Below are 25,266 nucleotides of genomic sequence, written 5' to 3'. Positions count from 1 at the left end.
AAAATAAACAAATAATAAAATAATTAAAATAATAATAAAAATAAGGAAAAAATAAAAAAGTAAAAAGGAATAGAATATTAAAAAAATAAATAAAATAAAATTTAAAATTTAGTATAACTGTTTCTTTATAGGAAGTCAGAACCACTACTGGTATCCCATAAGGTGACTTTAATTGTGGTAACTAGGTAGCTCTAACGTAAAATTATATAGCGTAATTTGCATCCCTGCATTTAGGATTATATTAGATAGTATTGGATTGACAATTAATTAAATTTATTGATCTTATTAATTTAAAATATCACGCCCCAGACTGGAGCAGGAAAGCAACAGGCACAAATTGGCAGGAGTGCTGTGACTTGTGGGAGAACTGAGGGGGTGGGGGGGGCCATTCTCCAACGCTTCACAGCCTAAAAACATGTGCAACTTGTAAAATGTTTGCCGAACTCTCTGGAACGGAACATGATCTGGCCAAGGAGGATGTCTTTGTGTGTGCGCCAGGTGCAGAGAGTGTCTAGAAATTAGGCGTCAACTCAGCATTCTGACGGACGTCTATGACAGTTTGAGGTGTAGGGTAGATGCCCTCAAAGAAATTAATATGAGGGGCCCTTCAGGCTCTCAGCTGCCCAACTCAACGCAAGAGCTCACTCCTGGGCATCAGGCAACACAGTGGCAATCTCCAAGGCAGAATGTGCTGGTCCCACAGGAGTTAGTTATCGTCGGTGACTCTATTGTCAGGGAGATGGGGAATATATTGTGTAAAAAGGGTAGATGGAATAGGACCAGGGTATGTCTGCCAAGGGCAAAAGTTGATGACATTGTAAAGCATATATGATCTTTTAAGGGCACAAAGGGTGATATTGTTGTATATGTTGGTACCAATGACGTTAAGAGTAGGAGATCTGCAGATTTACTTAACAAGTACAGGTCAATATTGCAAAAAAGTCATGAGTTAGGGTTAAATTTGAAAGTGTCCGCAATTCTGCCCAGCTGATAGGAAGGAGTACGTGATGAGAGCCTTGTCAATCAATTCGGCCCTGGAGGGAATGTGCAGGCTCAAGGGATAGAATTTTTTTTAAGCCTGGTCTGTGCTTGTTAATAGGGGAGACTGCTTCTACAGGGATGGGATACACTTAGTTGCTAATTAGATAAGCAAAGCAAAGCGAGAATATTTGCTAAGCAAATATTCGGATTAATAAGATTAACAGTAGCCGCAGGCAGAGGTGTAGATGATTCTTGCACTACTTCTATTAGAATAAGCAGCAGCCTGGAGCAAGATGTGTTGGGGGTTTCAGGGACTGATGGCAGTCATCGTGAAACAGGTGGGTATATGGGATGTGTTAGGGTAACTAATAATAAGAATAGGTACATGAATACCAATGCCAGAAGTATAGTAAATAAATTTGATGAATTTGAAGTGTTGGTCAAGACATCAAAGGCAGATTGTTGGGATAGCAGAGACGTGGTGTCATACAGATATAAGAGTAGGAGTGTATTATAGGCCTAATAACTGGAATGAGTACAATGAACAATTGTACAGAGAAATAGAGTGGGCTAGTAAATCAGAATGTCTTATAATGGGGAATTTTAACTTCCCAGATATTGACTGGAACTTAGTGGGTTGGTCACTCGCACACTAGTAAGACTTTTGTGGATTTATTGGATGATTGTTTTCTGCAGCAGCATGTTCTACAGGCAACCAGAGAGGGTAATACTCTTGATCTGGTTATCAGCAGTGATCATTCGTGTATTAAGAATTTGCAGATAAAGGAACCATTAGGTGGCAGTGATCAAAGGGTACTGATGTAGGATTTCCTTAAAGATATAATTTTACCATCAGGGGTAAAGGACGGGGTCTTTTCTTCCGTAAAGGTGACTACAGTGGTCTCAGACAGTTTTTAAATTCTGTACCGTGGGACCGACTGGTGATGTTACCAACAGCAAATTCTAAGTGGGAAGCATTCGAGGAATTAATAGTGGAAGCTACTAAACGTTTTGTACCTATTAAGAAATATTGTTCAAGGTTTAGGCCTAAATGGTGGCAGAGAAAAAAAAAATGCATGGCATGCATAAAAATTATCAGGCGACACAGAAGGCTATGATATATATAAGCTAATCTGTAATCAATTCACAAAGGAGGTTAGGCAGGCGAAGGCACATTACGAGAAATCTTTGGCAAAGGATGCTAAGAAAAACAGCAAGGATTTCTTTACTTATATCAACTCTAAAAGGAAGAGGATGAATCTGATTGGTCCACTTGATATCGATGGTTCGACTGTTGATGATCCTGCTCAGATAGCAAACAAACTGAATGAGTATTCTGCATCTACATTCACACATGAGGAGTTATTAAGGTTTGAAAATGCCACAAGGTTATCAAATTATAACAGGGTGCTTAATGATTTTGTAATAACTGAAAACAAAGTGGAGGAAAAATTGTTGAAGTTAAACATAAGAAAGGCACCTGAGGTGGATAGGATCTATCCAGTTATATTAAAGGAGGCGGCAAAGGAAGTAAGCAAACCCTTAGCCATAATTATGAGAGCATCCTTGGACTCAGGGTAGGTCTCCACAGACTGGAGATGTGCAAATGTATCCCCAATTCACAAAGGGGGATCAAAGGGTGACACGAGTAATTATAGACCAGTTAGTTTAACTTCTGTTCCTTGTAAAATAATGGAGTCACTGATTAAAGATGTATTGCAGGATCATCTAGACAAGACTGCAGCAAAAATTCAGACACAGCATGGGTTTGTTAAGGGAAAGTCTTGTCTGACAAATTTGGTTATTATGATGTGGTTACAAAGGAACTGAATGCAAAAAATAATTTTGATATCATATACTTGGATTTCAGGAAAGCTTTTGACACTGTTGCGCATGGAAGACTACTGTACAAATTGGAGCAGAATGGTATTAAGGTTAAGCTGCTGCAAAGCATAAAAGGATGGTTGAGTGGGAGAAGACAGTGTAGTAATCAATGGGTGCTGCTCTTCGTGGACTAATGTTATTAGTGGAGTCCTACAGGGTTCAGTGTTGGGTCCACTGTTGTTTTGTATATTTATCAATGATATTGATCAAGGTGTATCAGGCTTAGTATCGAAGTTTGCAGATGATACAAAGGTTGGCAGGGTTTGTTAATGACAGTAATGGAAGTGTTTTACTGCAACAGGATCTAAAAAATTCGGGCAGATGGGCTGAGAAGTGGCAACTGAAGTTTAACTTTGAAAAATGCAAAGTACTGCATATGGGTAGGAGTTATCCCAAAGAAATGTACCAACTGTTTGGTACTACACTTAAGGTGGTAGAAAATGAAAAAGACCTGGGAGTAATTGTGCTGTCAGATATGAAGTTTTCTGAGCAATGCAGACAGGCTGCCAGGGCATGTCATGGGATGTTGTCATCAATGATATACAGGAATTTTTCTAGCTGGGAAAAGGAGGTGATTGTCCCTCTGTATAAGGCAATGGTCAGGCCATGCCTTGAGTACTGCATTGCAGGTCTGGAGGCCTCATTTTAGGAAGAATGTAGATTTGCTTGAGCATGTACAGAGAAGGGCAACAAGATTGGTGAGGCGAATGAAGGGATCCTCTTACCAGGAGAGGCTTAAGTTCTGCAAATTGCAGCAGCTGGAGACTAGGCACCTGCAAGGGGTTCTGATTGAGGTGTATAAGACCTTGAATGGGTTGAGCATGCTGAATTCTGATGAGATTCTTCCAATTGTTCAGATTATGAACCTCAGGGGGCATAAATTGAAATTGAGGAAGGACAGATGTACAATAGATGTACGGAAATTTGCCTTTAGCCAGCGGGTGGTTAATTGCTGGAACAAACTTCCATATGTCGTTGTGGAAGTTGATAGGTAAAATAAATATAAGGAGGAACTGGACAAACATTTAGAGGGGATTGTTTTGTAAGTTATTTTTTTTTTTGCTGCATAAGCTCATATACTTGTTTTCTTGCAACACATGCCACTACTTGCAATGTGCCAAACCCCATTTACTTTTCCTCACAGAATCTCAGTTATCAGTTCACTCAACAACTGCTCATCTCAACTGCCCAAATTATTCGCTGTATGATTCCTTTCGCCTCAAAGGTAGTACTTGTGCATATGTCCGTTCTGATATTCCCTGTCAGAGATTTGGCAATTTGGAATCTCCTCTCTTTGATCTTCTCTGTCTTAAAATCTCTCTACCTCATTGTGTCAAATTCATCTGTTGTGTCTACCGTTCTCCCATCTCCACTAATCACTTGGAGCTCTTTGACTTCCTCTTTTTGCAAATTGACTTTCTCCAGTCCAACTTTTCTAACATTGAGGTAATTTTCCTTGGTGATTTTAATATTCACAACTACAGCTGGCTTCCGTTTTCTAGTCACACCGACCCAGCTGGTCGAGATGCTGAGGCTTTTGCAATTACTAATGACCTTGCACAGATTATTCATTTGCCTTCAAGAATACAGGACAATCCTGATCATAGAGCCAATACGCTTGATCTTTTTCTCACAAACAACCCTTCTAAGTACATGGTCAAAGTGAGAGGTCCTTTAGGCACTTCAGATCACGACTTGGTGATTGTCTCTTCTCCAATGGAACCTTTATCTCATGGCTATTCCTGACCTCATGTTTGGCATTACAAGAATGCATAATGTGACGGCCTGTGAGACTTCTTTTCTTCTTTAGCTTGTTTTGGATTATTGTTTCAAAACTTCTGATGTCAACGTTTGCTCAGATCTCGTCAGTGAAATTATTCTTGCAGGAATGGAATCCTTTATCCCACACTCCACTTTAAAATCTCATCCTTTATCTAAACCCTGGTTTTCCATGCTAAGGCTGTTCAAGAGAAAAATGTTGCATATCGTAATTGGCTTGTTTCTAATTCTTCAGTTTCATTTTCTGCCTACACCAAAGCTCGCAACAATTGTAAAGCAGTTATTAATCAGTCCAAACAAGAGTTTGAACAGGCTAAGAGTAGAAAACTTGCTTCTTGCCCTAATGGTAGACGAGCATTCTGGTCTCTTGCCAAAGCTATTGGCCATCACTTTTGCCCATCTCTGCTCCCACCTCTGTCAAAACCAGATGGTTCTGTTGTCACTTCATTTAAGGATAAAGCTGACCTGCTAGCATCCCATTTTTCTTCCAACTCATGTATTAATGATCTTGGTAAAACACCTCCCACCATTCCCAACATGCTCCATTCAATACCTCCTGTGGTCTTCCTTCAAAAGGATGTCAGAAGGATTTTGACGAATCTTGATGCTAAGAAAGCTCCAGGTCCCGATGGTATTTCTCCACTTGTTCTCAAAACCCGTGCTCCTGAAATTACTCCTATTCTTTGCCGCCTTTTTTCACTTACTTATTCCAAAGGTGTTTTTCCTTCTGCCTGGAAATTTGCTCATATCCAGCCAGTTCCTAAAAAGGCTGATAAATCCCTGCCCTCCAAGTATTGTCCCATTGCAATTAATTCTACTCTTTATAAAGTAATGGAGAAATCAATTAACCGCCAACTCTTAAACTACCTAGAAACCTTCCGTCTGATCAACGATCGCCAGTATGGATTCCACCAGTGTCGATCCACTGGTGATATTCTGACTTATGTTACCCATTTATGGACTAATTCAATGGAAAGGTTCGGTGAAACACAAGTAGCTGCTCTTGACATCTCAAAGGCTTTCGATCGTGTTTGGCATAAAGGTCTTCTAAACAAGCGTCCATCTTATGGTTTGCCAACTGTTTTTAGTAATTGGTTATCCAGTTTTCTCTCTGGTCGCTCACTGAGGGTGATGGTAGATGGCTCTCTGTCTTCTAACTTCTCTACTAATGCCGGTGTCCCCCAAGGTTCAGTTCTTTCCCCCACTCTTACAAATAATATACAAGAGGAAACTCTTGTATATTAATGACCTTCTTCCATTGACTGGAAATCCTATCCATAGTTTTGCCAATGATAGCACATTGCATTCCACTTTCCATTTTGAGAAACTTGTTCTGCTCAATCAGCTTCTCGAAAATCTGTTACCAATTCCTTAAATGCTGATCTTTAGGTATTTCTCCAGTGGGGCAAAGACAATTTAGTTGATTTCAACCCTTCTAAATCTCAGTCTTGTCTTATATCTTGCAAAAAGAATTCTTCTGCTCCTATGCTTATCTTTAGTGACACTCCGATTTCTAGGCAAAATGATATACAGCAGGCCCCTGTTATAACGCGGTTTGCTTTATGCTGATTCGCTCTAACGCTGTTCTTATATTATAACCCGTATCTCACTATAACACTGTCACAGATCACTATAACGCTCTTTTACAGATTGCATTTTTGGCATATTTAATGAAATCATTTCATTTGATGGAGTCGATAGCTTGAAAATTAATAGCAAAACAGAATTAAAACGTTTCCCACGCTGACTTGAGAAATTTTCTCGCACACTAATTTAATTGCAGTACAGTGACTTGTTACGTAGTTCCGAGATCAACATTTTAAAAAATGATCAAGTATATTTCTTGTAATATTTGCGTTATATGCATTTATCCGAAGTCTAGTCATCACTCAGTACAGTATTAGACATCGTGCGTAACGAACAGTTTACTTGAACATTGTATCATAAAATTAATGCAACCAATGCAGTTACATGTTTGAAGAGCTAATAATGACCAATAGGAATGAAAAAGCAACAATGTCTGGGCGCAGTACGAAGACTATAAATATAAAAAACAGACTGAATTTAAAAATTAAATTAGACGTTTTGAAGCGAATCGATTCTGGTCAAAGACAAGCGGATGTGTGCCATAATTTAGGACTTGCAACTTTAGCTGTAAGAACAATTATAAAAAAATAAAGAATTAATTTTAGCAGCGGGAAAGATAGCTGTTCCACTGCAAGCAACTAGGGCTAGGCCGGCTATTAGGATTGAAATGGAAAGACTAATTTTATTGAAGATAGTATTCCAATGCAGAATTCAGTTAATGCAGTTAAGTTAAATATTAAAAAAAAAAAAAGAGAGAGAGAGAGAGAGAGATTAGCCAATATGATGATCTGAAGAAAACTTGCCTAAAAAAAAAAAATGTGGAACCATTTAAAACTGATAAGGGCTGGTTGAATAGATTTAAAATCCAGGGAGAAGCCGCTAGTGCAGTTCAAGGAGCCGAAACTTTCAAAAAAGAACTTGTTAAAATTATTGAAGAGGGGTATTGTGTGTTATTCTTCCCAACAAGTTTTTAACATAGATGAAGCAGGACTTTTGTGGAAACGAATGCCTGAAAGAAGTTTCATATTGAAAGAAGAAAAAACATGCAAGCTTTCAAAGCGGCGAAGGATCGGTTGGCTTTATTGTTGTGTGGTAACGTTGCGGGGATTTAAAATTAATACCCCTTTTAGTTTATTTGGAAGGGGGCCAAAATTCAACCCAAAATCCCCACATTTTTCATGATTCAATTCATCAATTAAATTAAATCAATTAAATTCATTATTTTAATTGGAATTTTAAGATTACTTTTGATATGTAAGTAGTTACCACATAATTATATATGTATGTAATTCAGAATATTTTATGTGTACAAATATTTGAATATTAAATATTTTGACCGACATTTGTGCATCTTTTCACTACCGTTTATTATTGATTACGAAATATCCTATGGCACCGACCACAACTCACAAATACATAACTTATGGGAATGCGGTGCTTGCTTAGCGCGGATTCACTTAGCGCTCTGTTTTTCCGGAACGAATTATCAGCGTTAAGTGGGGGTCACCTGTATCTCTTTTGGGGATTACCCTGACTTCTAATCTCTCTTGGCACAAGCACATTACAAATATTGCTTCCTCTGCATCTAAAAAACTTGGTTTTCTCTTTCGCTCTCGGCATTACTTTTCTTCCAAATAGTGACACACTATGATCTCCATTGTCAATGCGCCAATAAACAACAAAACAACGAACCAACCAATCTTCCAAACAGCTGCTCACTCTGTATAAATCACAAATCTGCCCTGCCATGGAATATTGTTCCCACATCTGGGGTGGTGCCCCCAAAACCTCTCTCAGGCTTCTTGATTCCATTCAGAAGAGGGCAGTTAGGTTAATTCATGATTCATCTCTAACGGTCTCTCTCCACTCGCTGTCTCATAAACGTACTGTTTCTGCTGTATGCCTCTTCTACAGATGCTTCCATGGGCACTGTTCTTCTGAATTGGCTTCTATAATTCCCACTCTCTCTTTAAAAACAGTCCGAACACATGTGCCGCCACCAGCCAACATCCATTTACTGTCCAACTTCAAACTCACAGAACCAACTTTTCTCTTCCTTATTTATTCATTCAACTGCCGTTTTCTGGAACAACCTTCCTTCATATGTATTTCCTGAAAATTGCAGTCTACAGAAGTTGAAGTCCAGTGTGAACAAATATCTTCTTTCGTCTTCTCAACCTCCAACCCAAGCATGGTACTAAGTACTATAGGTTCTAATACCTCTCGTGTCTGGGGTTTACATAAAAAAAAAAAAAAAACCCTACTACTACTGCTTCTGAGTCGAAGAGGCATAATTTTGAAAGTAAATAAAATTAGTCTCGTTTAAACGAAACACAGGTTGCTGATTTCATAAGATTGTGCCGGCGTTAGAAAAAGGAGTTGATGAAAATCATCATGAATAAAGATGTAAATAGAAATGTGCCCGCAAGTCTGAACCTCTCCATAAAAACAGAGATCGGAATTGGAAAGATTATATTGAGGCCATTTTGCATTTATAGATCTATGCCCCGTAAGAGGGAAACAAGAATATAAATCTGGCAAAAACCACTTCAGGTTACTTTTATTGACAAAATTAACATCACTGATAAAAGATTTAGTGACTTGACCCTTATGGAAGTCAGCCCAACATTGCTGCCACCTTGACATAATATTGAGGACAGTGAATTTTTTCTCTTTTCAGACCTTTAGAGTGATCGATTTGGATTCCATCAAAGCCAAGAGGGATATTCTTTTTAATGAAATAGCAAAATCCTCAAAAAGCTAAGTATAAGTCAACTAGACAATACTTGTAATGCAGGAGTCAAGACAGTTCTACAACTTCTTGATAAAAGTAAAAGAAAACTATTGTAATGTGCATAGCATACTTTCAAAAGTGGAAAGCTGGTCCGAGTAAACCAGGCAGCAGCTGCATATGTAGCAATAGGCAGAATGACAGCCTTGTAGAGAGTGGTTAATGTTTTTTGACTAAGGGGCCCCAATCATGGTGAGTGATTCTGATTATTATAGCATCAAATTTTTTTCGAATTATCTTATAAAAAAGGATAAATGAGAGTAGAACATCAGATGGTTATCTATAATTCATCCAAGATATTTGGTTTTAGTTATATAGGGAATACTGGAGCCATTAAGTTTAATTAAGGGAGGCCTGTTATTAGGTAAAGAACCTTTAAATACCATCATTGAAGTTTTGTGTGTTGAAGTTTTTAGCTTTAGCCCATTCTGATAAGTCCTGTAAGATGCTATTAGCTTGAGTTTCTGTCTGAACCCAGGAGTTTGCATAGCAAAAAAAGGACAAGATCGGCTGCATATACCATTGATTGATAATCGTTGTATTGTTTAAGCAGCCACTATTTTAAAACCAAATTCCAGATCAGTGGACCAAATATAGAACCTTGTGGGCAACCACAATTAATTTGTCTATAAACAGCCTGGAAGTTGGAAGCAACATAAATGTGTCAAAAGTGCCCTCGAAGTTAACAAATATGGCTAAGGAGTATTTATGTTGTGTGTAAGTGAAACAAAGCACCTTCAGTACCAACTCCAGGACAAAAGCCAAATTGATTTTTGGAGTAGAAATTATTTTCAATCAATAGGCAAATAATACGGTAAGACATAAGTCTCTCATCAGCAGGTTTGAACAGGTGTACATTTCATTAGATGTTAGTCAGAATGTTCAAGCACCGTGTGGCAGGCATAGAAACAGGTGATAAATAGGTTAAACAACATAAAACGATGGTGTGCCTGAATTATACTGTAGTGTATAATTCCTAAAATCAAGCTCCCAGACCTGTATGCAGTATTCAAGATGTGGTCTGACCATTTCCTTATACAGGGATTATCACCTCCCTGTTCCTGCTAGTAAAATTCCCATATGACATTGTCAGAACCCCTTCTGCTGTGCGAGCAACCTGTTTGCATTTCTCAGAAAATTTCATATCTGACTGCACATTTACTCCCAGGTCTCTTTCATTCTTCACTGCCCTAAGTGTGTCTCAGGGATTACTTTACCCCCATATAAAGTAACTTGCATTTCTCAATATTAAACTTGAGTTTGATTTGTGAAGATCTTGTTGCAGTAGCATATCCTTTATCTGTGATTACCTACCTTTATCAACTTTTGTATCATCTGCACAGTTAGACATGAGGTCCCATCAATATCATTTAATAAATATAGAAAACAGTAGTGAGCTCAGCACTGACCCTGGGGGAGGAACTCCACTAATAACATTAGCCCAAGAAGAGTCGTACCCATTGATAACCACTTATTGTGTTTTCCACTAAACCACCCCTTTATCCCAATATCGGCTGTGTCAGGGTAACTAAGAGTAAGAATAGGTGTATGTATACTTGCATGTACACCAATACTAGGAGTATAGTAAATAAATTTGATGAATTTGAAGTGCAGGTCAAGCCATCAAAGGCAAATATTGTTGGGATATCAGAGACGTGGTGTCGCACAGATGTAAGGAATGCAGAATTGGAATTTGGAGAGTGCAATGCATACAGAAAGGAAAGAGGGGTTATGCTGTTAGTTGAGAAACACAATCTAAGGAAGTGCATCCAGTTTACATGGGTGGACAGTGTAGTGTTGAGTCAGTTTGGTGTGACATAAGCACTGGGAAAGCAAAATTGAGAGTAGAAGTGTGTTGTAGGCTTAATGACTCTGATGAGAACAACAAACGATTGTACAGAGAAATAGAGTGGTACAGTAAATCAGAATGTCTTATAATGGGGGATTTTAACTTCCTAGATATAGACTGGAACTTGTAGGTTGGTCACACGCACACTAGCAAGGCTTGTGGATTTATAGGATGATTGTTTTCTATAGCAGCATGTTCGAGAGGCAACCAGAGGGAGTAATACTCTTGATTTGATTATCAGTAGTGATTATTCATGCATTAAGAATCTGCAGATAAACGAACGACTAGGTGGCAGTGATCACAGCGTACTGATGTGGGATTTACTCAAAGGTGTAGCTACCGTCAGTGTAAAGGGACGGGTTTTTGCTTTCGTAAAGGTGACTACAGTGGTCTCAGACAGTTATTAAATTCTGTACAGTGGGACCAACTGATGGTGTTACCAACAGCAAATTCTAAGTGAGAAGCATTCAAGGAATTAATCTTGGAAGATAATAGGCTTTTCATACCAACTAAGAAATACTGTTCAAGGTTTAGGCCTAAATGGATGTCAGATGAACTAATGAGACTTCATAATCATTGCTAAAGATCTACTTACCTCTTTTGCTGCCTCTATTAGTATAACTGATTAGATCCTCTCCACCACTGGGTGGAGGGGATCTAAACAAGAGGAGTGCTCAAGAACCCTGACAGCTATTCATTCATTAATAATATATTTGTTATATTATTGTTATTACAGGTACATAAGGACTTTCGAATCGCCCTATAAAATAATGCCATTTTATATGTGCAAATCATGTTAATGAAAAAAAAAAAAAATTAAGAAAAATAAAAAAATAGAGCTTAAAGTGATACTAATATACAGTACGACTCCAAATTATTTTAAACTTACCACCTAGCTTTACTCCAAGGCTTTTTTTTTCTGAGCAGTCTGGTTTTACTTAACTGAGGTCAACATGAAGAATAATAGTTACTTCTGCATCGCTCCACTTCCATTCATATTACAAGATACCCAAAAAATACACACAATAATAAAACTTAATTATGACAATCGTGAAAACCAATTATTTAAGTTTTTGTATGAGGGAATTGTGTAAACAAGGTGTGGGGAAAGTCTTAGACAACCCAACTGATGTTGCATCTGAATTGAACAAGTACTTTGCATCTGTCTACTGAACAAAAACCCTTGATATAGATAAGAGGCTGTGCAAGTGAGGCAGAGTCGTATGGAATTAGTGATATCAAAATTACAGATGACTGTTTATGAGAAATCATTTTTACTAGCCCACTACAGCACCCTCCATATATTTCCTTTAGGTAATGTGTTTTCCATTTCCTATAATTTTCAGATTGAGATCCTAATTGGTGCATAATATAATGTTAATTTAGTTTAACATAGTAAAATGTCCTATTTGTCCTATTCTTAATCATAAGACTTGTAAAAGCATTGAAGATGGGTGAATATGATTCACAAGGCAAGTTTTTTACATTATAACCCATGAGAAAAGGAAATTAGCCTAATGATAAGAAATATGAATATAATAAGAAATAATAAGAAATAAGAAATATAATTCTTGTAGTAAAATCTTATCCAGGATTATTAGGAATGGTAAGTTAATAGGATAGAAAGGAAATCCAATGTTCAGGAAGGTTGAGATATTTGGAAACAACTATATTTTTAAAAATTTTAGGTATGACATCTTGAGCTAAAGATTGATTATATTGGATGGACTATCATGTATATAAGAGATAACTATATGTCTATAATATAAATATTTGTAATTTAAAGCAAAAATTCAGAATGGTATTAGAAACGGATATTTTTTTTTTTTTTTTTTATGAGAACCCCAAACACGAGAGGTATTATAACCTATAGTACTTAGTACCGTGCTTGGGTTGGAGGTTGAGAAGACGAAAGAAGATATTTGTTGATATTGGACTTGAACTTCTGTAGATTGTAATTTTCAGGAAATACGTATGAAGGAAGGTTGTTCCAGAAAACTGCAGTTGAATGAATAAATGAGGAAGATGAAAAGTTGGTTCTGTGGGTTTGAAGTTGGACAGTAAATGGATGTTGGCTGGTGGCGGCACGTGTTCGGACTGTTTTGAAAGAGAGAGCGGGAATTATAGAAGCCAATTCAGAAGAACAGTGCCCATGGAAGTATCTGTAGAAGAGGCTTCTATAATTCCCGCTCTCTCTTTCAAAACAGTCCGAACACGTGCCGCCACCAGCCAACATCCAATAACCTAACTGCCCTCTTCTGAATGGAATCAAGAAGCCTGAGAGAGGTTTTTGGGGCACCACCCCAGATGTGGGAACAATATTCCATGGCAGAGTGGATTTGCGATTTATACAGAGTGAGCAGCTGTTTGGGAGAAAAGTAACGCCGAGAGCGAAAGAGAAAACCAAGTTTTTTAGATGCAGAGGAAGCAATATTTGTAATGTGCTTGTGCCAAGAGAGATTAGAAGTCAGGGTAATCCCCAAAAGAGATATATCATTTTGCCTAGAAATCGGAGTGTCACTAAAGAAAAGCATAGGAGCAGAAGAATCCTTTTTTCGAGATATAAGACAAGATTGAGTTTTAGAAGGGTTGAAATCAACTAAGTTGTCTTTGCACCACTGGAGAATTACCTGAAGATCGGCATTTAAGGAATTGGCAGCAGATTTTCGAGAACTTGAAGCTGATTGAGCTGGACAAGGTTTCTCAAAATGGAAAGTTGAATGCAATGTGCTATCATCGGCAAAACTATGGATAGGATTTCCAGTCAATGGAAGAAGGTCATTGATATACAAGAGGAAAAGAGTGGGGGAAAGAACTGAACCTTGGGGGACACCGGCATTACTGGAGAAGTTAGAAGACAGAGAGCCATCTACCATCACCCTCAGTGAGTGATCAGAGAGAAAACTGGATAACCAATTACTAAAAACAGTTGGCAAACCATAAGATGGAAGCTTGTTTAGAAGACCTTTATGCCAAACACGATCAAAAGCCTTTGAGATGTCAAGAGAAACTACTTGTGTTTCACCGAACCTTTCCATTGAATTAGTCCATAAATGGGTAACATAAGCCAGAATATCACCAGTGGATCGACACTGACGGAATCCATACTGGCGATCGTTGATCAGACGGAAGGTTTCTAGGTAGTTTAAGAGTTGGCGGTTAATTGATTTCTCCATTACTTTAGAAAGAGTAGAAGTAATTGCAATGGGACGATAATTGGATGGGAGGGATTTGTCACCCTTTTTAGGAACTGGCTGGATATGAGCAAATTTCCAAGCAGAAGGAAAAACACCTTTGGAATAAGAAAGTGAAAAAAGGCGGCAAAGAATAGGAGTAAGTTCAGGAGCACAGGTTTTGAGAACAAGTGGAGAAATACCATCAGGACCTGGAGCTTTCTTAGCATCAAGATTCATCAAAATCCTTCTGATATCCTTTTGACGGAAGACCACAGCAGGCATTGAATGGAGCGTGTTAGGAATGATGGGAGGTGTTTTACCAAGATCATTAATACATGAGCTCGAAGAAAAATGGGACGCTAGCAGGTCAGCTTTATCCTTGGCTGAAGTGACAACAGAACCATCTGGTTTGGACAGAGGTGGGAGCAGAGATGGGCAAGAGACCAGAATGCTCGGCTACCATTAGGGCAAGAAGCAAGTTTTATACTCTTAGCCTGTTCAAACTCTAGTTTGGACTGATTAATAACTGCTTTACAATTGTTGCGAGCTTTGGTGTAGGCAGAAAATGAAACTGAAGAATTAGAAACAAGCCAATTACGATATGCAACGTTCTTCTCTTGGACAGCCTTAGCACATTTATTGGAAAACCAAGGTTTAGATAAAGGACGAGATTTTAAAGTGGAGTGTGGGATAAAGGATTCCATTCCTGCAAGAATAATTTCACTGACACGATCTGAGCAAACGTTGACATCAGAAGTTTTGAAACAGTAATCAGACCAAGGAAAAGAAGAAAAGAAGTCTCGCAGGTCATCCCATTTTGCATTCTTGTAATGCCAAACAATACGAGGTTCGGAATAGCCATGAGATAAAGGTTCCATTGGAGAAGAGACAATCACCAAGTTGTGATCTGAAGTGCCTAAAGGACCTCTCACTTCAACCTTGTACTTAGAAGGGTTGTTTGTGAGAAAAAGATCAAGCGTATTGGCTGTATGATTAGGATTGTCCGGTATTCTTGTAGGTAAATTAACAATCTGCGCTAGGTCATTAGTAATTGCAAAAGCCTCAGCATCTCGACCTGCTGGGTCGGTGTGACTAGAAAACGGAAGCCAGCTGGAGTTGTGAACGTTAAAATCACCAAGGAAAATTACCTCACTGTTAGGAAAGTTGGGCTGGAGAAAGTCAAGTTGCAAAGAGAGGAAGTCAAAGAGCTCCAAGTGATTAGTGGAGTTGGGAGAACGGTAGAGACAACAGATGAATTTTACACAATGAGGTAGAGAGATTTTAAGCCAGAGAAGATCAAAGAGAGGAGATTTCAAATTGCCAAGTCTTTGACAGGGAATATCAGAACGGACATATGCACAAGTACCACCTTTGAGGCGAAAGGAATCATACAGCAAATAATTTAGACATCTGAGATGAGCAGTAGTTGAATCAACTGATAACTGAGATTCAGTCAGAAAAAGTACATGGGGTTTGGAAGACTGCAAGTGGAAATGGACATCGTTGAGATTAGAATTGAGACCATGTATATTTGTGAAATGAATTAGGAAGTCCTTGGGAGGTTTAGATCTTTTCGCAGATAAGCTTGCTCTATTATTTTGACAATTCATGGTGTATTCAATAGTAAGAAAAAGTGGGTGGGGCATGCTGTATGAAGTAATGAAATTTTTGGATATGGCGTACATGTGGTAAGAATATACCCAGATCCTTGACATAACGTGGCCTCGACAATGCTCCCCGCATACACACTACTCGGACTCCCTTCAGTCACTATCTGGCAGAGTAGAGGTAGCAAGATTATACACTAGCTGATCCGGAAGCTTCCTAGAGAGTTACCAATAGGTTCAGTCCGGTGTACTAACTAGCGGCCGGCCTGCGAACACCGTTTTAGAGCTGTACCCTCGAAATGTAAGGAATATTGGATCTCGCCACGGCATTCATCATAACCTCAAAAATCATCAATCATACTGCATGATGGAAGAGATAGGGAAGGGTTGGCCGGAACTTAGCTCTAGAGACTAAACATGGGTTCCACCACTTCAAGCCCCCAATAAGCAAAGTGGTGGTATTTCACCGGTTGATGAGAGTCATCTACCACCTAGTACTGCCTGGTAACATAGAGGGGGCAGCGTTCCTCCATGTGGTGTGGGCGCCACACCTCGACCCCTGCTTACGTTGGTTCACACCTGGGTTCTCACCCACCATGTACTTGTGCATGAAGGTTATACCCAGGATTACTAACAGTCCCACCATCGTGAAGGTGCAAGCAGAGGATTTGGCTGTCATAGACCGTCTGGACTTCGCCGAAATTGGGTCCACTTTGACTTGAGTGTCACCCAAATATCAGTTCCATCAGCGTTTTAGACTCCCAGGTAGCAAGAACAGCTTGTCTGGCATATCTGAGAGAATGTCTGTGACAACCTCAAGGACCAATATAGCAAATTGATCACTCAAGAAATTAATTTTTTAAATTTATTTGTAATGTGCACGTGTAACTGAGGTGAGAGCACTGTAAATATTTGTTAAATAAATCTGCATTAGAACAGCAAGTAGAGTAAAAAATGTGGTCACATAATTTGACCATGATTTCACATCACGTGTCCTGAACATGGAGAGAATGGATGCTGAGAAAGTACTTGTCCCTTTATAATTTAATTTAGCAAAATAATTTAGCCTAATTGAAGAAATATCTTTGAGCATGAAAGTGGCCATAAGACTCTTTTGTGGTGGGTGGGGGGGGATTTTTTTTTTTTTTTTAGAGCTTTCGGGTTTTCTGTTTCTTTTTAAATAATAATAATGAAAAATAATTATTCTATAGTGGTTTACATCATGATGAAAAAGGCAGCAGATGTGCATATCAGAAAGGGTCATTCATATCCTCAGAAATGCTGTGTGATATTTTGTCTCCTAATAACATTATACCAGTTTTTCACTTTCCTTGAATAACAAGGAGAAAATAAGGATTTATTTTATTTCTTTCAGGTATGTGTCAATTCCAACCCCCCCCCCCCCCCAATAGAGTGGAGCTTAATTGCTGATAGTAAATGCTGTATTATGTGTTTTCGGTGTGTTTAATCAATTTCTTGCATGGTTTGGGTATGGATGGTCCAGGCCACCATATTTGACAGATCTGAACTCATGAAACAGCTCAAGAATTTGAAGCAAGAAATTGAGCACATGTGAACATCATTGTTGAAGGAACTGTTGTCAGAATAATGGATTATTTTTTTCTCCAGAAACTACTACAGAATGTTTTGGATGTTGATGAAAAATTTTCACTCTTCCAAAACTGTTGAGTTCAGAGACAAGCTGTTGAACACTGCTGTATGTAATAAAATAAATATATTCAATTAACACTGGAGAATATTTTTGGAAATACTTTGTATTTCTTCACCTGCATAGTCTTTATCAATTTTATTTGTGCTTCTTGACCATGTATTCATTTATCTAGGCCTTGATCTAGATAGTCTTGATTAATTGAGATTTTGCTGTAGATTATTTTATTGTGATATACTGCTCAGACTTAATATGCATAAGTAGTAAGTAAATTTATTATTAAGTTCCTAACTTTAGGTGATATGTTATCTTCATCCATAGTAGATTAAGATCCTCTGAATAAAAGTGATCATATACACATTTCTGTTGTGGACTCAACTGTTCAATTTTAAATTAGGTTTGGTTTCTTTAGTGAAGATGAAGCTTGGGAGTGAAAGCATAGCTAGTGACCATGCTAATAGCAGAATACAGCATATAATATGGAGAATTGGTGTGTATATTTCTATTTTCTTAACTAATTTCTAATATCTCACTAAATCAAAGTCAACAGTTGTTCCTAAGATTTGTTTCTTTCTAATTTTCTAAAATACATTAAAAAACCAATAATACATCGTATTAAAAAGCCAATAAATCAGTATCTGAGCAGGCCAACCAACACATTCACAGTCCCCTCCCCCACATTTTTCTTCCTTTTGACTGCTGATATTCAAGGTGGAGACTGAATAATAATAATAATAAACAAGGACACTGAATAATAAAAAAAAATTATTATACATTCAAAGTTCGAAGTGCATACAGTAACGTGTAATACATACGGTTTTAGAATTAAGTATTTTTAGGTTCTCTGGATTATACGTTGCTCTTCGTGAGCAGAATTGGTGACTCACTGATAGTTAGCTTTGAGGAACTCAAAAGAGTTTGAGTCCTGCAGTACTTACATGAAGCATTAGGCTAGAAATGAATTTCAGTTGTGGGTTTATAAACAACATCAGCATAGCAACCTTTATCCATTTACAGTATATTTTTATCAGGGAAAAAAATAAAGATTTTTTTTTTTTTAATTTAAATACTTGACATAACTCTGAAGTAGGCAGAGGAGTCGAATTTAAACCTTTGTTTTTAGCAGCCACTATATTAGCTATATGCTTCTTTACTGATCTCCCACCTTCTTGAAGACTTAGCTAGGAGACTTTGTGCACGTAGCTTGAACAATTGAGCAGTTCATATTTCATCATATTCCATTCATCATATTCCATTAGTTTGTTTGTTAAGCAACAATGTGAAAAAAAATATATATATATTTAAAAAAGCAATAATGGTTCCTCCTGTCTCAACAGGTTGCAAACCCAGGCATGAAAGGATAGTGATCTTAACTACTGTGCTTGCTGCAACAAATAATTTACAAAACAAAACGAAAAAAATAAATAAATGAAATAAAGAAGTGAAATTGCTCCATGAAAAATTAATCTCATCTATAACAGAGCAAATTTAATTCAGCACTTTTTTTTTTTAGAGCTTTGCAGTTTTGATACCATTTGATTTATTAGGTAAAAGTTTAATGTTAAATGCTAAGTTATAGCAGTTTTATAAAAACAAAACTTACAAAACTGTTAATTTCTTATATTCTAAATTTACTTAAATGAAAAACATTCAAACTGAAATTTCATTGAAATTCCTTCAGAATTACAAATACTTATTTTGGTGTATAGCTTTATTAAAAACAAAGGTGCAAAATTGCCATTTTTGTTCTTTGACATGTGAAGTAAATATTATAGCTGTAATTTTGTGCTGAAATAGATGTTTTTTTTTCACAAAAATATACTGAAAATTTATGCACAACCCATAGCGAACATATGCTTCCAAATGAGGCAATTGTTTACAGAGAAACCAATTTACAGTACAGTGCTAGTAATGCTATAAATAGAAAACACAGAAAAGCCCAACTAAATAATCAAAACCTTGCATATGCTCATTTAACATCAATAAAAAAAATTACATTTTTGTTTGTAGATTTTTGGTTTCTGTGAGCTTTTTTGTAAAAGAGAATATTTTCATCATGCTTATCACTTTTTTAACAGTTAATTACACAGTTCTATTCAGTATAAATTGCTTTGTGTATCATGGAATGGTTGAAAAGTGAAACTGGAAGACTGATATTGGTATAATTTTTTTTTTTCTTTTATTTTTATAAAAACCTTAAACAAAACATATTATTATTAGTACTGGCAAATGATTCAAGGAAGCAAGCTTAAGCTTATACAGGTTCAGCCAAAAAAGAAAAAAAAAGCAGCTGCCTACCTCATCTGTCTATCCACTCCAAAAATCACTTTTCTTTGGCTGAAAGTAAATTTTCGCACATTTATCTCATAGCATCCTTTTTCAATTTATGTTTATGGTTCCTTGTATGCATTTTTATCTGATGTTGTTATTGTTATTTGGTTTTTAGGATCATTAGCAACTAAGGCCATATTGCTTCGGGGATATGCGGTGGTTATTCCCAGACCTTTCCGTATCCTCCGTATTTGATGGTCACGGGCTCGAACCCCGGTCTAATCAAGAAGCGTATGCTATGCACTGCTGCTCCTGCCCACCTGGCTACAGAGGTGCCTTTTTATCTGAAAAAGAGAATTTTTTTATGTTTTTTAATGTAAACCCCAAACACGAGAAGTATTAGAACCTATGGTACTTAGTACCATGCTTGGGTTGGAGATTGAGAAGACGAAAGAAGGTTGACATTGGACTTGAACTTCTGTAGACTGTAATTTTCAGGAAATACATATGAAGGAAGCTTGTTCCAGAAAACGGCAGTTGAATGAATAAACGAGGAAGATGAAAAGTTGGTTCTGTGAGTTTGAAGTTGGACAACAAATGGATGTTGGCTGGTGGCGGCACGTGTTCAGACTGTTTTGAAAGAGAGAGCGGGAATTATAGAAGCCAATTCAGAAGAACAGTGCCCACGGAAGTATCTGTACAACAGGCATGCAGCAGAAACAGTACGTCTACGAGACATCGAGTGGAGAGACTCTGTTAGAGATGAATCATTAATTAACCTAACTGCCCTCTTCTGAATGGAATCAAGAAGCCTGAGAGAGGTTTTGGGGGCACCACCCCAGATGTGGGAACAATATTCCATGGCTGGGCAGATCTGAGATTTATACAGAGTGAGCAGCTGTTTGGAAGAAAAGTAACGCTGCGAGCGAAAGAGAAAAACCAAGTTTTTTAGATGCAGAGGAAACAATATTTGTAATGTGCTTGTGCCAAGAGAGATTAGAAGTCAGGGTAATTCCCAAAAGAGATATATCATTTTGCCTAGAAATCGGAGTGACACTAAAGATAAGCATAGGAGCAGAAGAATCCTTTTTGCGAGATATAAGACAAGATTGAGTTTTAGAAGGGTTGAAATCAACTAAGTTAGCTTTGCCACACTGGAGAATTACCTTAAGATCAGCATTTAAGGAATTGGTAGCAGATTTTCGAGAAGTTGAAGCTGATTGAGCAGGACAAGGTTTCTCATAATGGAAAGTGGAGTGCAATGTGCTATTATTGGCAAAACTATGGATAGGATTTCGAGTCAATGGAAGAAGGTCATTAATATACAAGAGGAAAAGAGTAGGAATAAGAACTGAACCTTGGGGGACACCGGCATTAGTGGAGAAGTTAGAAGACAGAGAGCCATCTACCATCACCCTCAGTGAGTGATCAGAGAGAAAAACAGTTGGCAAATCATAAGATGGAAGCTTATTTAGAAGGCCTTTATGCCAAACACGATCGAAAGCCTTTGAGATGTCAAGAGAAACTACTTGTGTTTCACCGAACCTTTCCATTGAAGTAGTCCATAAATGGGTAACATAAGCCAGGATATCACCAGTGGATTGATACTGACGGAATCCATACTGGCGATCATTGATCAGACGGAAGGTTTCTAGGTAGTTTAAGAGTTGGCGGTTAATTGATTTCTCCATTACTTTAGAAAGAGTAGAAGTAATTGCAATGGGATGATAATTGGATGGGAGGGATTTGTCACCCTTTTTAGGAAGTGGCTGGATATTGAGCAAATTTCCAAGCAGAAGGAAAAACACCTTTGGAATAAGAAAGTGAAAAAAGGCGGCAAAGAATAGGAGTAAGTTCAAGAGCACAGGTTTTGAGAACAAGTGGAGAAATACTATCAGGACCTGGAGCTTTCTTAGCATCAAGATTCGTCAAAATCCTTCTGACATCCTTTTGAAGGAAGACCACAGGAGGTATTGAATGGAGCATGTTGGGAATGGTGGGAGGTGGTTTACCAAGATCATTAATACATGAGTTGGAAGAAAAATGGGATGCTAGCAGGTCAGCTTTATCCTTAAATGAAGTGACAACAGAACCATCTGGTTTTGACAGAGGTGGGAGCAGAGATGGGCAAAAGTGATGGCCAATAGCTTTGGCAAGAGACCAGAATGCTCGACTACCATTAGGGCAAGAAGCAAGTTTTCTACTCTTAGACTGTTCAAAATCTAGTTTGGACTGATTAATAACTGCTTTACAATTGTGGCGAGCTTTGGTGTAGGCAGAAAATGAAACTGAAGAATTAGAAACAAGCCAATTATGATATGCAACATTCTTCTCTTGAACAGCCTTAGCACATTTATTGGAAAACCAAGTTTTATTTAAAGGACGAGATTTTAAAGTGGAGTGTGGGATAAAGGATTTCATTCCTGCTAGAATAATTTCTGACACGATCTGAGCAAACGTTGACCTCAGAAGTTTTGAAATAGTAATCTGACCAAGGAAAAGAAGTCTCACAGGTCATCCCATTTTGCATTCTTGTAAGGCCAAACAACACAAGGTTGGGAATAGCCGTGAGATAAAGGTTCCATTGGAGAAGAGACAATCACCAAGTCGTGATCTGAAGTGCCTAAAGGACCTCTCACTTTGACCATGTACTTAGAAGGGTTGTTTGTGAGAAAAGGATCAAGCGTATTGGCTCTATGATCAGGATTGTCCTGTATTCTTGAAGGCAAATGAACAATCTGTGCAAGGTCATTAGTAATTGCAAAAGCCTCAGCATCTCGACCAGCTGGGTCGGTGTGACTAGAAAACGGAAGCCAGCTGGAGTTGTGAATATTAAAATCACCAAGGAAAATTACCTCAATGTTAGAAAAGTTGGACTGGAGAAAGTCAATTTGCAAAGAGAGGAAGTCAAAGAGCTCCAAGTGATTAGTGGAGATGGGAGAACGGTAGACACAACAGATGAATTTGACACAATGAGGTAGAGAGATTTTAAGACGGAGAAGATCAAAGAGAGGACATTCCAAATTGCCAAATCTCTGACTGGGAATATCAGAACGGACATATGCACAAGTACTACCTTTGAGGCGAAAGGAATCATACAGTGAATAATTTGGGCATCTGAGACGAGCAGTATTTGAATCAACAGATAACTGAGATTCTGTCAGAAAAAGTACATGGGGTTTGGCAGACTGCAAGTTGAAATGGATATCGTTGAGATTAGAATTGAGACCACGTATATTTATGAAATGAATTAGGAAGTGCTTGGGAAGTTTAGATCTTTTCGCAGATAAGCTTGCTCTATTAGTTTGACAATTCATGGTGTATTCAATAGTAAGAAAAAGTTGGGGGACATGCTGTATGAAGTAATGAAATTTTTGGATATGCCGTACACAGTAAGAATATACCCAGATCCTTGACATAACGTGGCCTCGACAATGCTCCCCGCATACACACTACTCGGACTCCCTCCAGTCACTATCGGGCAGAGTAGAGGTAGCAAGATTATACACTAGGTGATCTGGAAGCCTCCTGGAGAGTTACCAATAGGTTCCGTCCGGTGTATTGACTAGCAGCCAGTCTGCGAACACCGTTTTCGAGCTCTACCCTAGAAATGTAAGGAATATTGGATCTCACCACGATGTTCATCATAACCTCAAAATCATCAATCATACTGCGTGATGGAAGAGATAGGGAACGGTTGACCAGAACTTAGCTCTAGAGACTAAACATGGGTTCCACCACTTCAAGCCTCCAATAAGCAAAGTGATGGTATTGCACCGGTTGATGAGAGTCATCTGCCACCTAGTACAGCCTGGTAACATAGAGGGGCAGCATTCCTCCATGTGGTGTGGGCGCCACATCTCGATCCCTGCTTATGTTGGTTCACACCTGGGTGGTCATCCACCATGTATTTGTGCATGGAGGTTATACCTAGGATTACTAACAGTCCCACCATCGTGAAGGTGCAAGCAGAGGATTTGGCTGTCACAGACTGTCCGGACTTTGCCGAAATTAGGTCCACTTGGCCGAGTGAACCCAAAAATTGAGTGTCACCCGAATATCAGTTCCATCAGCGTTTTAGACTCCCAGGTTGCAAGTACAGCTTGTCTGGCATATCTGAGAGAATGTCTGTGACAACCTCAAGGAATACCATCATCATTAAGTTTACTGAATCCACTTAAAGCCTTAGACACTTTGTCTCCTCACAAGTGCCTAGTTTCCAAGCAGTGCAATTTGCAGCACCAGTGTCTTTTGTGGTAAGGTGTTCCTTTGTGTTTTTGACTAATGTGGTTACTTTTCTCTGCATCCATTGTAAGTTCAAAATCATTTTTTAAAATGAGGCTTCCAGGCATGTATGGAGTGCTGCAGATGTGGCCTAACCATTGCCTTATACAACAGGATAATTACCTCCTTGGGTCTACTGGCAAGGTTCCTGTATATCATTGACAGAACTGCATTAGCTGTTAGCATTAGCAGAGGCATACAATGCAAGAAATCAAGCTTATACAGCATCAGCCAAAAAAAAAAAAAAAAAAAAAAAAAACCAAATTCATACATCCATTTGCTCTAAAAGCTTGTCCAGTTCTTTCTTGAACTTATTTATGCTATCAACTTTCATAACGACAAATGGAAGTTTGTTCCAGCAATCAACTACCCACTGGCTGAAGGCTAATTTCTGTGCATCTATTCTACAACTGTCTTTCCTCAATTTGAAACTGTGCCCCCTGAGGTTTTTAGTCTGAGCAAGACGAAATATTCCATCAGCATTAAGCTTGCTCAAGCTATTCAAGGCCTTATACACCTCAATCAGAGTACCTCACAGGTACCTACTCTCCACGCGCTGCAATTTAGAGAATTTAAGCCTTTCTTGGTAAGAGCACCCCTTTGTTCCCCCTCACCAATCTTGTTGCCCTTCTTTGTACTAATTCTAGCAACTGTACATCCTTCCTAAAATGAGCCTCCAGACCTGTACACAGTACTCTAGGTGTGGCCTACCATTGCCTTGTATAATGGGATTATCACCTCCATGTCCCTGCTAGCAAAATTCCTATATATCACTGACAAGACTCCATGACCTTCCCTGGCAGCCCGTCTGCACTGTTCAGCGAACTTCACATTTGGTTGCACAATTACCCCCAGTTCTTTTTCACTTTCCACTTCCCTGAGTGTAGTACCACCCAATTAGTACGTTTCTCTTCGGTTATTGCTACATATATGCTGTACTTTGCATTTGTCAATGTTAAACTCCAATTGCCACTTCTCAGCCCATTTTCCCAACTCATCTAGATCCAGTTGGAGTAGCATACTGCCATTACTGTCGTTAACAACCCTGTCAACCTTTGTATCATCTGCAAACTTGGACATTAAACCTGATATACCTGATATATTTATCAATATCATTGATAAATATACAAAACAACAGTGGGCCCAACACCGAACCCTGGGGAGCTCCAAATGTTAATAACATTTGTCCACGAAGAGCAGTGTCCATTGATTACCACTCTCTGTTGTCTCCCACTCAACCATCCCTTTATCCATTGTAGCAGCTTACCCTTGATGCCATACCTCTCCAATTTGTACAGCAGTCTTCCATATGCAACAGTATCAAAAACTTTCCTGAAATCCAAGTATATAATATCAAAATTATTTTTGGCATTCAGTTCCTTTGTGAC

At 38.3% G+C, this 25,266-nt stretch overlaps 1 protein-coding gene across 1 annotated transcript in view; it reads left to right on the top strand.

Moving 5' to 3' along the window:
* Window positions 1-25,266, top strand: part of smo (smoothened, frizzled class receptor) — a 289,675-nt gene that overhangs the window by 119,638 nt on the left and 144,771 nt on the right. The window contains exon 7 of the mRNA XM_090376231.1: window positions 17,721-17,813. Within this exon, the coding sequence (XP_090232357.1) occupies window positions 17,721-17,813 (93 nt within the window). The remainder of the gene's footprint in view (window positions 1-17,720; window positions 17,814-25,266) is intronic.

This window comes from Mastigoproctus giganteus, chromosome 6 (genome assembly GCF_048544385.1).
Source record: "Mastigoproctus giganteus isolate SK-2022 chromosome 6, ASM4854438v1, whole genome shotgun sequence".
Lineage (NCBI taxonomy): Eukaryota > Metazoa > Arthropoda > Arachnida > Uropygi > Thelyphonidae > Mastigoproctus > Mastigoproctus giganteus.
Note: the sequence above shows the minus strand (reverse complement) of the source record. Positions and strands in the feature narration are given on the sequence as shown.